Source organism: Solanum stenotomum, chromosome 8, assembly GCF_019186545.1.
Source record: "Solanum stenotomum isolate F172 chromosome 8, ASM1918654v1, whole genome shotgun sequence".
In the NCBI taxonomy this organism is placed as follows: domain Eukaryota; kingdom Viridiplantae; phylum Streptophyta; class Magnoliopsida; order Solanales; family Solanaceae; genus Solanum; species Solanum stenotomum.
In genome coordinates, this window is record NC_064289.1 from 41,868,236 (window position 1) to 41,884,339 (window position 16,104).

At 35.6% G+C, this 16,104-nt stretch overlaps 1 protein-coding gene across 1 annotated transcript; it reads right to left on the minus strand.

Moving 5' to 3' along the window:
* Positions 1-6,189: 6,189 nt before the first annotated feature.
* Positions 6,190-9,693, minus strand: LOC125873799 (uncharacterized). The gene is made up of 5 exons (XM_049554651.1): positions 9,573-9,693; positions 8,762-8,838; positions 8,571-8,672; positions 7,910-8,299; positions 6,190-6,252 (listed from the first exon to the last, which is right to left on the minus strand). The coding sequence occupies exons 1-5, from the start codon at positions 9,691-9,693 to the stop codon at positions 6,229-6,231; spliced, it is 714 nt and encodes a 237-aa protein (XP_049410608.1). The 3' UTR covers positions 6,190-6,228.
* Positions 9,694-16,104: the final 6,411 nt, after the last annotated feature.

A 16,104-nucleotide genomic window follows, 5' to 3' on the forward strand; every position in this document is an offset into this window, starting at 1 on the left:
GTTCGTCGATACACATTCTGAGAGAAGTATCTTTCTTTCTAACAAACAATAGTGGAGCACCACATGGAGATATACTCGGTCTGATGAAGCCCTTATCTATAAGGTCTTTCAACTTCTCTTTCCATTCCTTATGCTCAACTGGAGCCATTCTCTAAGGAGGAATCAAAATAGGCTAGGTATCTGGAAGGAGATCCATTCCGAAGTCGCTTTCCCTTGTGGGAGGAACTCCAGGAAGTTCTTCTGGAAACACTTTGGGAAACTGATTTACTTCTGGAAACACTTCGGGAAGATCATCTTAACCCGAACAAGATGATAGTTACACCCTTTGGAAATCTTCTTTCTAGCCTTAAGTTAAGAGATAAATCGACCCATAGGCACTGAACTACTACCCTTCCATTCTAAGACTGACTCATCTAGAAACTAAAACCGAACGATTCTAGTTCGACAATTGAATAAGGCATAACAGGAATATAACCAATCCATGCCTAGAATGATATCAAAATCTACGATTTCTAACTCTACAAGGTCTGCTGAGATGACTTTCTGAGAGACAATGACAGGGCAATTTCTATATACTTGTCAAGATATAACAGGGTCACCAACTGGAGTAGAGACTGAGAAGGGTTCTGAGAGAGTTTCTGGACATGCACTAATACCACAAAATTCCTTCCACTCTGGTACCTAGTGTAGGCCACTCTCTTCAACTAATAGGCGGTCAAATCTACAGTCTTGACTTAGGTGATGCCCATAATGTTTGTTACCTTTTAGATGTCGTCGAGAAACTCTTGTAGATCTTATTCTAACTTAGACCCATTGTAACACCCCGTAGTTTAGTAGACCATCTAGGACTAAGTTGAAGGCTACAAGTCAAGGCCAAAAGGGCATGAACCAAGGAAAGATCCAAGGCTGCCCCATTCTTGCCATGGCACACTGCCCATGACCACGAGATCCTAGATGGCTCGTGGTGGCCACCACGGATCATGGTGCCAACCGTGGTGGTGAGGTAGTGTGCCTCTCAAGCCTACCCAAGATGGCCTCCTCCACACGAGTCACTTCACGGCTTCTGAAGGCTTAGACGGCTCGTGAGAGTGGTCGTGAAGTTGTCTCAATTGTTGGGGGCAAAGACCTTAAGTCATAGCCACTGGTCCATGGACCACGACTCGTGACCCATGTTGTGGTTCTTGGCACCATGGCTGCCTAGTGAGGGGTTTTTAGTAACTTCTATCCTTTTTATTTAGATTTAAATGGGGGTCATTTTGTATGGACTTTATACACCTAGATAAACTATTTTATGTCTTTAACCACCCCAATTATGCCATTAATTCCAAAACCCCAAAAGATCCCAAAGTTCTTCATCTCGAAAATTCTCTTTCTAGAAAACTCTAAGAAGAAGAATCCAAGCTAGATCAAATTCCTCCATTGTTGCAAGCATTATGAGGGCTTTATATTCAAGGTATGTTAGATTATTCGTCCATGGATTATTGATGAGTCCTCAGATTGGGCTCATTTAGGGCTTTATTTTAATAGAAATAGTGTCCTCAAATGCTTATTTTCTCTCAATATATGATGAAAACTCTCATGTTTTGGGTATTTGAAGTTTTAATGGAATCATGGACACTTAGGTGCAAAAAGGAACAAAAAGACTGAAGAGAACGAAGGAACTAAAGCCTGAGCATCGCTAAGCACACTTGGCGAATCGGTGATTGGACATACTTCGCCCTTTGTTCCAGTACGTGAAGCCCTGAATGAAGAGGATAAAAAAGGCGATGAAAGGAGCAGTCAGCGTATCGCCGATTAGTTCCACGAAGTACAAATATACCGCCCAATGGTCCAGGACGCAAAGATGTTGTAGGCAAGCACAGAAGGGTGATGAACCAGACGATGGGCAAATCACCGAGTCCATCGGCAATTCCCACTTACATCGCCGAACGCAGCACTATTTTCTGAAACTATAAATACTAGATCTTATTAGTTTTAAGTGGATCCAAACATTATTGTTATTTTTTAGACTTAGAATATTAGCTTTTGCATTTTTCTCTCAAGTTTGGAGAGGGCCTTTGGGAGACTTGAAAAGAGAAGGAGTTCATCTTCCCCAAATTGGAAGTGGGTCTTCTCCATTATTCTTCCTTTGCTTATATTAAGGTTTAATGTCTTATACCCATTTGATTTCTCTATCATTTTAGGTATAATTTCTTATTTCTTGATGTGTGGCTAAAAACCCCATTCTTGGGGTGTGATTTAGCAAATATGTGTTGATATCATTGTTGGGTTTTCCTTGCTGATAGGTTAGATGTATTTTAATGGTGATTTCACCTAGTAGTTGTGGTTTAATTTAATGGGTTTGTAGTTGCAAATACAAAACCACCCATGTGTTTTCGGCTTGCTCAAGTGATAGGTCGCGAAAAAAAGACCGCTAGACTGATGGCCTAAGGAGTGGGTCGACCTAAGGTTTAGCCCGAGAGGGTGAGCCCTAGTCCCATATCTTAACACTCAGTTTGAGAGAGTGAGTGTGTTAAGGCGTAGGCTGGCCTTCATGTGGAAAATGGGTGTCCGAGAGGAACCCATTTGAAATGGGGTAAGTTACCCGAGAGGGAGCTTATTTCCATCTAAAGTTTAGCCTAGTGATTATTATCTTGCAAATTTCCTATCGAAAGCATGTACCTAACAATTTATATTAATAGATATTGCAGTCACACCCCAAGAACTTCTCCCCATACTTAAACTTTCTCTTTATTTTTGTTGTTTTAGCTATACTTGTGACAAACCCCCATTGATATTTGACACTTTACTGTCACCCCACTTGAATTTACTTTGTTTTTATTCGATAATTTCTCAAACTACAGACAATTAGATTGATTTAACATTAAATTATGATGATATAATATGTTTTCCATGGTTAACTCTAGTCTAATTGATGAAATTGACATTATGTGAGTTTATGCCATGGAAGGTGAAATTGAAAGCTTAGAGATGATCTTTTGAAATTGATGATGTCTATAATAATTGTTCATTAATCAAAGCTTTTAGACATGAATTGAATTAGATTATAGTATATATGATGGATCATGACTATTAAAGTTTGAAGTTCAACGTTTATGATGAATTATGACTAGAATCACCTAATAATGAAGAATGTGATTAGAATGCCTTGAAATCTTTGTATGAAAGATGACTGTTAGAAGTAAAGCTTTGGGAGTAAGGCTTGTAGTCATGAATGATTATCACTAGGGCTTGGAGAGTAAAGCTAATATAATGAACTATGGATGCTAAGGCTTTGAGAGTAAAATCTATATAGGCTAATGAATAGATTCTGATGAAAGATCTTTACCTGGCTAATCAACCTTATGAATGATAGATGGTAGGAAGTGATAGAATCACTTGAGTCATGCTCATATCCATGTCTAATATAGAATTCTAGATATGGTGTTAAGAATGAATATGATATGTTCTCTCACATAGAATGATTCTAGGTTGAACGACTATTCACTAAAATGAAGCTAAGTCCAAGGACTATGAAGTGTGATGAGGTTGTGGTGATTTCCCTAAAAGACCTTTACATGGAGGGAATGTGAGGTGAGTTCCTTAATTCCTAATTATTTAAACTTGAGGTGATTACCCATGTCATGATATGAGGAGTATGAGTTGATTATCCTTTATGTATGTATGACTCCCAAGGCAAGTAATGATTACCCATTAGCATTTATGTTTATCATGGAGGCGATTACCTATGATCCTTATTAATGGATATGGAGGCGAAGACCCATAGCTTATTAAAATGAACATGGAAGTGAATACCTATGACTCATTGATATACATGACTAGAGGTGATTTCCCTTATCTTTATGATTCCATGATATGCATGACTAGAGGTGATTCCCCTTGTCTTTATGATTCCATGATATGTATGAATTGAGATGATTACCCTTGTTATCTATGATGAGCCTAACATGTATGACTTGAAGTGATTCCCCTTTTTCCTTGTGATGAGCTTAATATGAGATCAAAGAGATTATCAAAATGCATGACAACCTAATGTGGTACTTAGGATGGGTAGGATTATGGAGTTTTATCCATGCAATGCACAAAGTATGACTTGAAGCAAATTATGAGGTGTTGCTCTTATATGTTGTATGCTTAGATTGGATTGTTGCCATAGTTGCCTTCCATGCTATGATTGACTAAAGGTGAGAGATTCCCTTGTCTATGAGAAGTAAGCTAATGGATAAGATCAAATATGATAAAGAGGTATGATGGCCTAAAAGTGTTACTTAGCCTTGATGGGATTATGGGGTCTCATCTATGCATTGCACAAGTATAATTTGAAGGTCTCAAATATGATAAAGAGGTATGATGGCCTAAAAGTGTTACTTAGCCTTTTGTTGACTTATGTTCATAATATGCCTATGTTGGAGATTATGCTTATGATTATGTTATTGTCTCTTATGCTTATGACTTTTGTCTTAGATTGTCTAATACTTTTGTTATGCTCTCATGATGTTATGATATCTAATATATTTAGTACATTTTTGTTCTAACACATACTCTTGCCTTCATTTTTATCAAATGTAGGGTTTGGTGATTTTGAGTTCCATTCTTGAGGATAGGTTTCTAAGAGTGCAAGGAGTTGAGAACTTGGTGAGTCCTCATAGCATTGAGGATAAATCCACCATTTCCTATATGTCTTTTATTTTCATGTCATGAGACTATTGTATGGGTTGTGTCCCAAAGGTTTTATTCAAAGTTGAGTTTATATAGTTTGAGATAAAGTGTAGTAAGACTTCCGCTTGCTTTTATAAAAGACTTCGATTTGTATGGATAAAGTTTTTAAAGTTTTCGTACTTTTCTATTATCTTATGTTATGATATGCTAAGGGCTTATATGAGACCCCTTCAGGGTCAAGTATGCCATGTTACTTCTAGGGTGTACCCCTGGGTCGTGACAAACTTGGTAATCAGAGCACAAGGCGTAGAATGGTTCTAGGATTATCTTAAACAACATCTCGTATAGTCTTGTTCATAAATGTAAAGCGCACCACATTTATGAATATGAGGTTATTGGATGTTTTGGAAACTTCACTTTTTCATTCTCTATGTCATGCCATAGAGTTTAACATTATTAGGTCCTTCTCCTAATCCGTGCCCTACGATTTTCAGGGTATGGCTAATATGACGGCAAATGCTAGGAGAAATGAGGAAGAAAATGTGGATCATGAGGTTCCTCTTCAAGCTCCTCTTCAATCTCTGGTTGATCCTCTAGTGGAGAATGTTAGTCATGCGGAGTTTAGGTCTACTATCCAAATATTGTCTCAAGCCATGGTGGCACAGTTCAATAGGGAAGTGGTTGCTTCGGTGAATCCTAATATGAATTCTGCGGCTTCAAGAGTGAGGGAGTTTATTAAGATGAAACCCCCAAAGTTTTATGGGTCCAAAGTGGAAGAGGACCCTAAGGAGTTTATATATGAGGTTTATAACACTACACCATTTTGGGCCTACGGCCACCCCAGTAAAGTGTAGCCTAAACTAGCAAAAAGTGTGGCCTTTGATAAAAGGCTACACTTTTGTACTTTAAGCAACACTTTTCTAGGGGTGCCCGAAAGTAGCGTTACCTAGAGTTTAGGCAACACTTTTCAACTGTTGCCTTATCAGCTACGCTTAAAAGCGTAGCCTAAAAGGCAAAATGGCAACGCTTTTATGTACCTCAAATAACAACATTTCTATCTCATACAACTACACTTTTTAAGTGTGGCCTTAGCTTCCTTATTGCCCACGATTTGTAAGCGTTGCCTTTTCTATCTAATGTATGACAACACTTTGAAGTGTAGTCCTTGCCCATGTGCGTACCACAATTTACAGTCCTATGGCTACACTTTTAAGTGTGGCCATATGATTTTGGCAATAAAATATTTGTATGCCACAATTTCTAATTAAAAAACACCAATATTATTTTGCAATAAATAATCTCAAGCATTAGATTGGCTCATAAGTAATTCAAATATATAGATTTGCAATAAACTTCAAAAGATAGTACGTCTTGTACGTACTTACACATACTTATACAACAATATTCTAAATATGTGTACACAATTGTTCAAAAAGTACCCTTACAATAGTTCAATATATTCTAGCAAAGAATATATTTCACAAAATCAAACATAATGTAGTCAAACTTTTACAATAGTTCAAAAACTCTTTCCACTTCAATGAGATCAAATTGACTTGTAGCGACCCTTCAAATTTGATCACCTCCATTTCCCTACACATTTAGAATTTACGACAAATCAGATTGCAACAATTATAGAAGAGGCAAAGAGTTCCACATTGCACAACAGTTCTGGATTTTAAATTTTTACGGAAAGATGTGGTCCAATTTGTGAAGCTGCACTATTTTTCCAACAACACCCTCATAATCACATAGTTATCAAAAAACAGAGGAGCTGTTAATATTGTTATTACATTTAATGGGTGGTGATTTCCTTGTATTTCAACTCTCCTTTGACATGTATGCTCACACTCAACATTAGCATCTTATTTCCACTCTCCTGTTTTCTATTCCCCAATCCTAGTTTTTAAAAGTTTTAGTCATTCCTAGTTGAATTTACCAAAAACATATCATGCACACATGCCGTATGCCTCCTTTGCTAATTTCTCTAAGATATAAACTTCAATTTGCTTGATGATGGCCTAATAGATCTTCATGTTATGAGGAGAGAATAGATGATACTAAGACCAAAGTTTCAGGGAATGCATATCCATTAACTTACTAGAAATCTGGAAGTTACAACTTAGAAAAACCTTTTTGGGTTATTTATTATTTCCTTTCGGAAAATAATGCTTTGGAAGGGACACAAAATGAGTCAGCTCCTTGTTGAGTTGATTTGTAAAAGACATCAAAAGTAGATGTTTAGCTATATGAATCCTAGATGTTAAAGATAGGCATGAAACCTTATAAAACAACAACTATACATCAATTCAAAACTAGTTGCTTTAGCTATATGAATCCTTAATATTCATATTCATTTCCAAACCTGATCGATTTCCAGATTCCAAATTTCCAGATTTTTAGATTCCAAATTTCCAGATTTCCAGATTTCCAGATTTCCAAATTTCCAGATTTCCAGATTTCAGATTCCAGATTCCAGATTCCAAATTTCCAGATTTCCAGATTTCTAGATATCCAGATTTCCATATTTCCAGATTCCAGATTCCAGATTCTAGATTCTAGATTCCAGATTTCTAGTGTGCAGCTTTAACAGAAAACGTGTGAACTTTAACAGAAAACTGTCTATCAAACTGCACCTCCGGATCTTGTCCCGACCATTGTTACGACTCAAATTCACTGCCAGCCCATGATTTCTAATCAACCAATCTAGAAACCCAACACAAATGTAGAATTCACATGCTCATCTACTTGGGATCAGATTAGAGAGAAAAGAAACAAGCTCACAATTTTGGTCAACAACATTTGAAGTGTTTCTGCTGCTATAAACCAGTAAAAGACACCATTGATCACAATTTTTTGGCAGGGCACTTTGCTAGAAATATCTAAAATATTTATGTTGATTCTCTAGTGATTGACAGTGATTATAAACCTCTTAGAAATATGATTATGAGATGGTGGACTACTATCCAATCATTTGCTACTCGACTAAGACAAAATCAGGCTAACAATGATATCACTACCAAGCAAGGACCGTCGACTGGAGCCACAACTACACATACAAATCAGCAATCAAATCAGGAGGTAAGACACTCAACTCTACTATTTCTACTCATACTAACTATCATGATCTTGTTGTGCAAGATCAAACCAACAGCCAACAAGAACAACTAGACAAAGTTGAGGAAAATACAATTGAGAGGTTCCAGAAGAGAGAAAAAGAGAGAAAAGCCTTAAGGAACCAGCAAAATACCTTTTGAAGAACCGAATCATGAGTTGACCCCGAAGAATGTGGAATATTTTGGCCTCTTACAGCTTGTGCGCTACTTGCATCAACAGGTGAAACAAGGTTAGATCCAACAACCCCTGGTATATCTTGAACATTCAATGCAGGGTTGTTTTGCAGCAATTGACTAAAAAAATGTCGCATTTCTACTCTTATTTCATTCATTTCTTCCTTCAGAGAACTGATTTCATTAGCATGCTTTTGTTTTAGCTTGTTAGTTTCTTCATCTTCTTTCAGAGAACTTGTTGTCACTGATCTGCCATAGCACCTAAGTCGGTCAGGCTGCTCCTTTCCAAACACTGCCCTAAAGGCATCATCAGTTGTTTCCCCAGAATTTTGACGATTCTGAAGTTCAGTCTGTTGAATAAAATTAACATCCATAGTTAACTGTAAGAATTATTTACTTTATGGCTAAAAGCAATTTATGATTTATTTGTTAACTTTAATTTACCTTCCTTCTGGCAAAGAATTCAAAATAAAATATATTTAATATGTCCTCATACTTGCACAAGAAGAAGAAGAAGAATAAGACGACATACTTAATATAATTCAATGGAGTCACTCTCCACAATATATAATTTTTTAGTCTGAATTAAATTCACCAATAATCCTCTTCAAAAAAACATACTATTGCAACTTGGGTATCGGCCTGAATTTCCTTTTCCGTCTCTGTACGAGTTGCAATAAACATTTTAGGTTGCGATGGTTCCTCGTTTTGTTTTGTTGCACTCTACAAATTATATCAAAAGAAATTTAAAAAATTCAACATCTTCTAATAAAGTATGAAAAAATGAAATTCATATGTCTGCTAAGTATTACCAATGCCACGCGTATTCTTGCAAAATTAATTGGCCGCATTTGATGCCTCCACCGTTGTTGTTTCCTGTTTTTAGAATTTCACCTCAGATATGGCCTGTAATTAAATTGAATAAAAAAAGATGTTTGTATCGATAAATCAAAAAGAATAGAATAGATATGATGCAAAATATGTCAAAGAATAGAAATGCACTATTTTAGCTTTACTTGAACAGTTGGGTGTTTCCAATACTCGATCAACTGGCAGAATCGAGCTTCTGGAATGTCATCAGGACGTTTCGCTAGCATATCCTCAACATCACTATTTTTATCAAAACATCTCTCTTTAATTTTTTTTTGTGTCGCCTCCAAGCATCACGAAGAGCAGTCATCACCCACTTATTTCCTTCTACTGGAATTAGGAATTTGGACTATGCAAAATAAAATATATTTATCTTCATTAGTAAAAAAAAACAATAAAAAATGCAATCTCAAAATTGATTGTTCTTACATTGATATATTCCCACATGCGCTTTTTAATATCTTTTGGCACCGCATGCCAACTAGTGTACATCAAGTTTATGAATCTAGGATTTCTTGCAATTGTTCCGATAAAATTGGTTAATTCCGACACTACTTATCGGTTGGTCCCACTGCTTGTCCTTTATCAAATGTCACCTCCTCCCTTTCTTCAAAATTTCTTGCATGAATATTCTTACAAGTTGTTTTTCCTCGAACTTGTTTTTGCTTCGATATCCCTAGATTGATGTAACAGCCAGGAAATAAGAAATTTCTTTTATAATGAGTAATAAATCTTACAAGATTTAAGACATACCTTTTGTACTACAATTAATGTCAACTTCCTCGTCTATGGCACACTCATCCTCGCCGATTTCTTCTTGATCCTCAAGAGCATCCAATCCTTTATTATGTTCATGAATAGAAGGAGCAGGCATATACTTGACATCAACTACTGTATGGTTAATCTGTTTTCTTTCATCACCTATGATTATCCCTTATTGCTTCTTAAACTGATCAAGACTAGTAGCTGGTATGAGTGACTTCTTCTTTACCTATTTCTTGTTTGGTAGATCATGATCAATATCATGTTCTTTGCGTATCTCTTGTTTTTTCAGAAACTAATCAACACTAGTGGCTGGTACGACCAACTTCTTCTTCACCTGTTTGAAGCTTAGTAGATCCTGAATATCATGTTGTTCCTCTCCATTACATAGTGACATCCAATCACATATACAGAAGAAGTAACACCTTCCTTGGACGACGTTTGGAACCTGAAGTGGTGCATATAAGGTTTAAATCCTTTCTCTTGAATGGACTCTCCAGATTGAAATAACCTCGGTTTATTTTGTCCTTTCCCTACAATCATATGTGAAGTAATAAGTTCTTCCCTAGAAGATGATTGAATCACTGATTTGTGGCCAACCAATTTACTTTTTCATTGTTGTGGAATGAAATCCTTTGAATTTTTTCTTTTAAGCGCTATTGGTACATGCTCTTTCTTAGCTTTATTAGTGCGTTCGTTCACAACATGTTCTCTCTTAATCTTAAATGTGTTGACCAATTCAGCACTTGAGCGGTATTGCATATCAACATCCAGATTCTTCAATGGACTTTGAGCTTTGTTTGGATTTGAACCCTTTTTCTTTAGTACTGCTGATTGATTCATTCATGTCGCTTTGTTTTAATCTTTTTGATATATTTTCTTGTAGTAAGTAAACCTACAAAATAATAATCAGAAAAATTAGCTAGCCAGAATTTTCTATGTGCAGGCAGTAATAGAAGAGCTCAACTCTTACCAGAATTTCAAGCACTGTATTACGGTAGATTGCAACAACTAAGTTTAGTGCAAACTATAACCTACTATATGTACTGTAAATTGATTATACAACATGTACACTAACAGGAGAATAAGAAATGTTAAAATGCAGAGCATTCAGTCACAAAGATGCTAGTGAAGAGTGTTCTGTTTCAAATACAAACATATTGGTCCCAAATGTTCCTGTTACCAAAGAAGATCATTACTATGGTTACAACAGTGAGTAGAACTTTCTCATGGAAGGGAGCAATGACTATAAGCCCAAGACAGCAGGGGGTCTGAATGTGATTGATATACCTACATGGAACAAGGCAGCAAGGGGTCTGAATGTGATTGATATACCTACTAGTGATGCCACAACACCCTAAAGTCATATGGAGTAAATTGTTGCTAGTTCAAGGTTAGATCCCAAGGCAGTAGTTCATATTATGGTTGGCTTTACATAGAAAACTGTCAATAGTGGATAGAGTACAGAAATGGAGAAATAATAGGTTGTGAGTCATTCATTTGCTTATTTACAAATAGCATCAACAAAAATGTTTAAGACACAACTAGAATTTAAATATATATTTTGGACAAGTAGCTTGAACATAGAACATTGATTGCAGCCCCATGTTTCTAGCCTAGATGCATATGCTTAATTTAACTTGCATCTGGAACTAGTTTTTCCTCAATACATACAGGACAAACATTTTTCATCACTGTAGCCATTGCTAAGGGCACATCTATGATGAAATTAGTAAGCAAGTAGTATTAGTGATATATTTGATAGTAAATATAGTAAATGATACCTCATTCGTCTTCGAGTCAGTAGCAATGTAACCTTCAGATATAGATAAGCCAACAAAGTTCTGAAATGCAGGAATACTTTTATCAGAAGCAAAGGATATTCAACCATAATAATGTTCTATCTTATTCTACTGTCTTTATCCCACACCAATCACTCAACAACAAACCACTGCACTTTACTAGCACCATACACACCTCCTCTAACTCTCAGCACCAAAAAGAGAGGCCAACAAGAAACAACAATAACTAATACAACATCTTTTCCAAGTTAATATCAATAACAACAGAAAACTAACTTGACAACACAAAGTAGTTTGATAACTGTACCAAAAATACTACAGAGCTCACTATTCTGCCTCTAATGTCCACTACCTGATAATAACAGGAAGCAAATAATTATATAAATACCAACAACAATTCATATTTACATGTCATAAATTAGTTTGATAACTATACCAGTAATAGTGCAGAGATTACTAACAAATAAAACAATAGTAAGCTAGAAGTACAGGTTCCTCAAAATAATAATCATATAAGAAGCCAACATAAATTACTTTACCAAACAACAATTTGGCGCATGAAAAAAGCCAACAGAATACTTAAAGATTGTAGCGATCTAATCTTCAATTCCACATATTAGATGTCTTAATGTGTTTGTACCAAAAGAACAATTAAATAACAAAACAATAAGTGAGCACTATATGATCATCACAAAAATAATGAAACTCATGGTGCGTCCTCTTCAAACTCTTCTTCAGACTCATCTTCAAGCTCATTTTCATACTCATTTTTAAGCTCATCTTTATACTCATTTTCAGTCTCATCTTCAAACTCATCTGCAGACTCATCTTCCAATTCCTCTTCATAATCGACTTCAAGTTGTTGAGTAACAAATTCTTCCGAAGGCACATCAATAATTGTTTCTGGTACATCAGTCCTTGTTAAGAGAACTTCACCATTATCTTTTGGTATAGATGGTCCCATCAAATGTTCAGATGGCTCATTTTCATAACTTTGTGGGAGATTATATTTAACTTGATCACTAATGTTAAACAAGTCTCTCGGAACAGTCTTTATAACATAATGTCTATCTTGATCATATGGATCTTGCACATAGAAGCATTGGTGTACTTGAGATCCAAGCATAAAAGGCTCTTCCTGAGAGCATCTCTTGTTAAATTAGACATAAGTAAGGCCATAACTATCATTTTCAACCTCATACCAATCTCACTTAAATAGAACAACCTTAAAATGGCCGTAATAGTCTAACTCAACAATATCAACTATTCTACCATAATAAGTCAAATCTGCAGCAATCGGATTTTTATCCTTCGAGCTTGCAAAACCTGTAGCTGAGGCAACTAGTCTAATACCACTATTTTGTGTTTTACGCCTTGCATCATGCTGCCTAACATGAAATCTATATCCATTGATGAGATACCCAAAATATCTTTTTGCAATAGAATTTGGTCCTCTAGACAATTATTTTATTAAATCAGGCACATCCTCTTGCAAAGCACGAGTTTCAAACCATTGAGAGAAGTTTTGACAATGACTCCTGGCCTTGCTCCATTTAGATCTTCGTGGCTGATTATTAACCTTTTGCTCATGCTCTCTACACAACATGTACTTTTTTTGTTAAAGCAATAAATAAAATAATTTAAAAATTAATTATACAAAAATAATATTATATTCAAATTAAGGTACCTAATATATTCTTGAACCTCATCACAATTTCCCAATAAGTATGCATGTCCCTAACTTAGTGACTTGTTATCTAAAATGAGTGGATCTGTTTTCTTTACTCCTAAAGGAACTCCTTTGTTAGGAAACAAACTCACAATTTTTGCATCACTTGGGTCACATTCACCCTTATTTTGGGCTCTTTTGTTAATTCTGATATGCACACCCCGATGTAGATATTTGGAGAATAAATTCATACAATCTATTCACACTCGTGTCTGCCATGCAACCTTCTGGATAACGTCTATATCAGATGTATGATTTGAATGTACCCATTTCTCTTTCTGTGGAATACATCCATCGATTTTGAACTGGACCTCCTAATCTCACTTCATTCGCCAAATGAATCATTATATAAAAAAATGTAGGAGGAAAAATTCACTCCAAGTGATTTATTGTTTCTATGATCTCCACTTCTAAGCAATCTAGTTCCTCCAATGTGATTAGTTTTTGACACAACCGACGAAAGAAGGAACTAACACGAATCAACGAAATAGCCACATGATCAGGAAAAATGCTTTTAATTGGTATTGGAAGCAAGTAATGTAACATGAAATAAGCATCATGGGTTTTATAACAAGACAATTTTCTTTCATCCAATTGCACACACCAGGATATATTGGAGGCACTACCATCAGGTAGCTTGGCTGTCTTTAAAACTCCACAAAAAACTGATTTCTCTCCATTTGTCATTGAGAAGCACGCTTTTGCAAACTTTGTTCTCTTATTATCTTCTGTATCTTTTGGATGAAGGTTTTTTCTAATTCCCATATCTTTCAAATCATACCGGGCTTTTGCATGATCCTTTGTTTTGCCTGAAATATCCAAAAGAGTTCCAAGTATGCTATCAACTATGTTCTTCTCTATGTGCATTACATCAAGGTTGTGGCGTAAGAAGTTGTGCTTCCAATAAGGTAATTCGAAAAAGATTGACCTTTTTTTCCATGGGACATCATTTGATCTCTTTCTCTTCTTTCCAAATACATTTTCAAAATCTTGTAAGCTATTAAACACATCAGTACCCTTTAATAAAGGTGGAGGAGGCCTAAATTCAGTTTTTCCATTGAAAGATCTTTTGTTAGATCTCCATGGATGATCCATGGGTAGAAAAACACGATGATCCATATAGCACATTTTTCGACTATGTTTAAGATAGCGAGAATTAGTGCCATAGTTACAACAAGGGCAAGCAAACTTACCTTTTGTACTCCTTCCAGATAACATAGCATATGCAGGAAAGTCATTGATTGTCCACATAAGAGCTGCCCGCATTTGAAAAGTTTGATTTCTTGAAGCATCATATGTTTCAACCCCAGAATCCCATAATAATTTTAACTCATCTATCAATGGTTGCAAGTAAATATCAATGTCATTTTCAGGAGATCACGGACCAGGTATAATTAAAGAAAGTATACAATACTCAGATTTCATGCACATCCAAGGCGGCAGATTATACACCATCAACATAACTGGCCAGGTGCTATGTGATATACTCATAGTCCGAAATGGATTGAACCCATCACTTGACAAGCCAAGTCTCACATTGCGAGAATCTAGTGCGAAATCTAGATGCAACCTATCAAAATCTTTCCATACTAGACCATCAGCGGGATGCCTTAACTTTCCATCTTTAGAACGCTCCTCATCATGCCACCTCAAAGAATCTGCCGTCTTTGAGCACATAAATAGCCTTTTGAGTCGAGGAATTAATGGAAAATGTCTCAATGTCTTTGCTGAAACTTGATGTTGTTTTTTTGAAGGCTCAAGCTCACTATCAACTTCAGGAGATTTAATATATCGTGAAGCTCCACAAGTATGACAAAACTCATCATCCTTATGATCATTCCTGAACAATATGCAATCATTGGGACATGCATCAATTTTCTCATAATCAAGACCAAGATTCTGAATCATAGACTTGGTTTTATTATAAGACGGAGGAATGTTCAACTCGGGCATCACCTCTTTTAATAACTCTAAAAGAGAAGTGAATGATTCATTGCTCCATCCATGTAGACACTTCAATAAATATAAACGAAGTGTGAATGATAATTTAGAGAATCCTGTACAACCAGGATATAATTCTTGGCTTGCCTCATCAACTAAGTTATAGAATTTCTTGGCATCTTCATTTGGACCATCATAAACTCCTTCAACCTGTGCAACATCTCTAAATTGATCATTCAACAACCCATCAATATCATCACGCGAGTAATCCATATTATCGTCAACATTCAACTTGATATCCCATTCCCTGTGATTTATCCATCTAGTATAACCTTTAACAAATCCATAGCATATTAGATGATCATACACTACATTCCTTCGAGTCCAGTGAATATTACAACATTTTGCACATGGACACTGAATTTCCTCTCCTATTGGATCTCCATAAGAGTAAGCAAAATCTAGGAATGATTCAACACCATCAATATACTCTTTACTATACTTTGCTAAATTCATCCAATCCTTTGATGGGATATTTGAATTCCTAGACAATCAAGATATTAATATTTAATATTTCAATAACAATCATTAAATCATTAACTACTTCACAAACACGTTTTAAAAGTCACGAGTAAGTTATCAAAATCATGTGTTATGAGATGATAAAAGTTTCTTACCTAGTCATGGCTCTTGTGCTATGCCAAATCAAACCTTGAATCCTCCACAAATGATTTTGAATGTTGATTATACTTCCAAGAAAAAATAAGTACAATTAATAGGATAGACACAATTAAGAAAGAAAGTAAATAAATGGAATTCAAATGATTAAAAGTTAAAGCTTTATTAGTGAATTTAAATACTCATCACCAAATTCATTTTGCACGGTTTACATAGGAAACTCATCAGTTATACACTTTAGTGAAATGAATGCTCAAAACTTCAATTTCTTTAATTTTGTAGCTCATGCTACTTTCCTTTATTTAATTTACTTCCAAGTGTTAGCTAACCACATAAAATTAACAACCTTAGTCAAGTAGAAGTTTTAGCAAAA

Coding starts and splice junctions, on each gene's coding strand:
- LOC125873799 (XM_049554651.1), bottom strand. CDS start 9,693: ATGCCTGCTCCTTCTATTCATGAACATAATAAAGGATTGGATGCTCTT. Junction 8,673..8,761: donor CAAGAATACGCGTGGCATTG/GTAATACTTAGC, acceptor TATAATTTGTAG/AGTGCAACAAAACAAAACGA. Junction 8,300..8,570: donor CCGATACCCAAGTTGCAATA/GTATGTTTTTTT, acceptor TTTATTCAACAG/ACTGAACTTCAGAATCGTCA.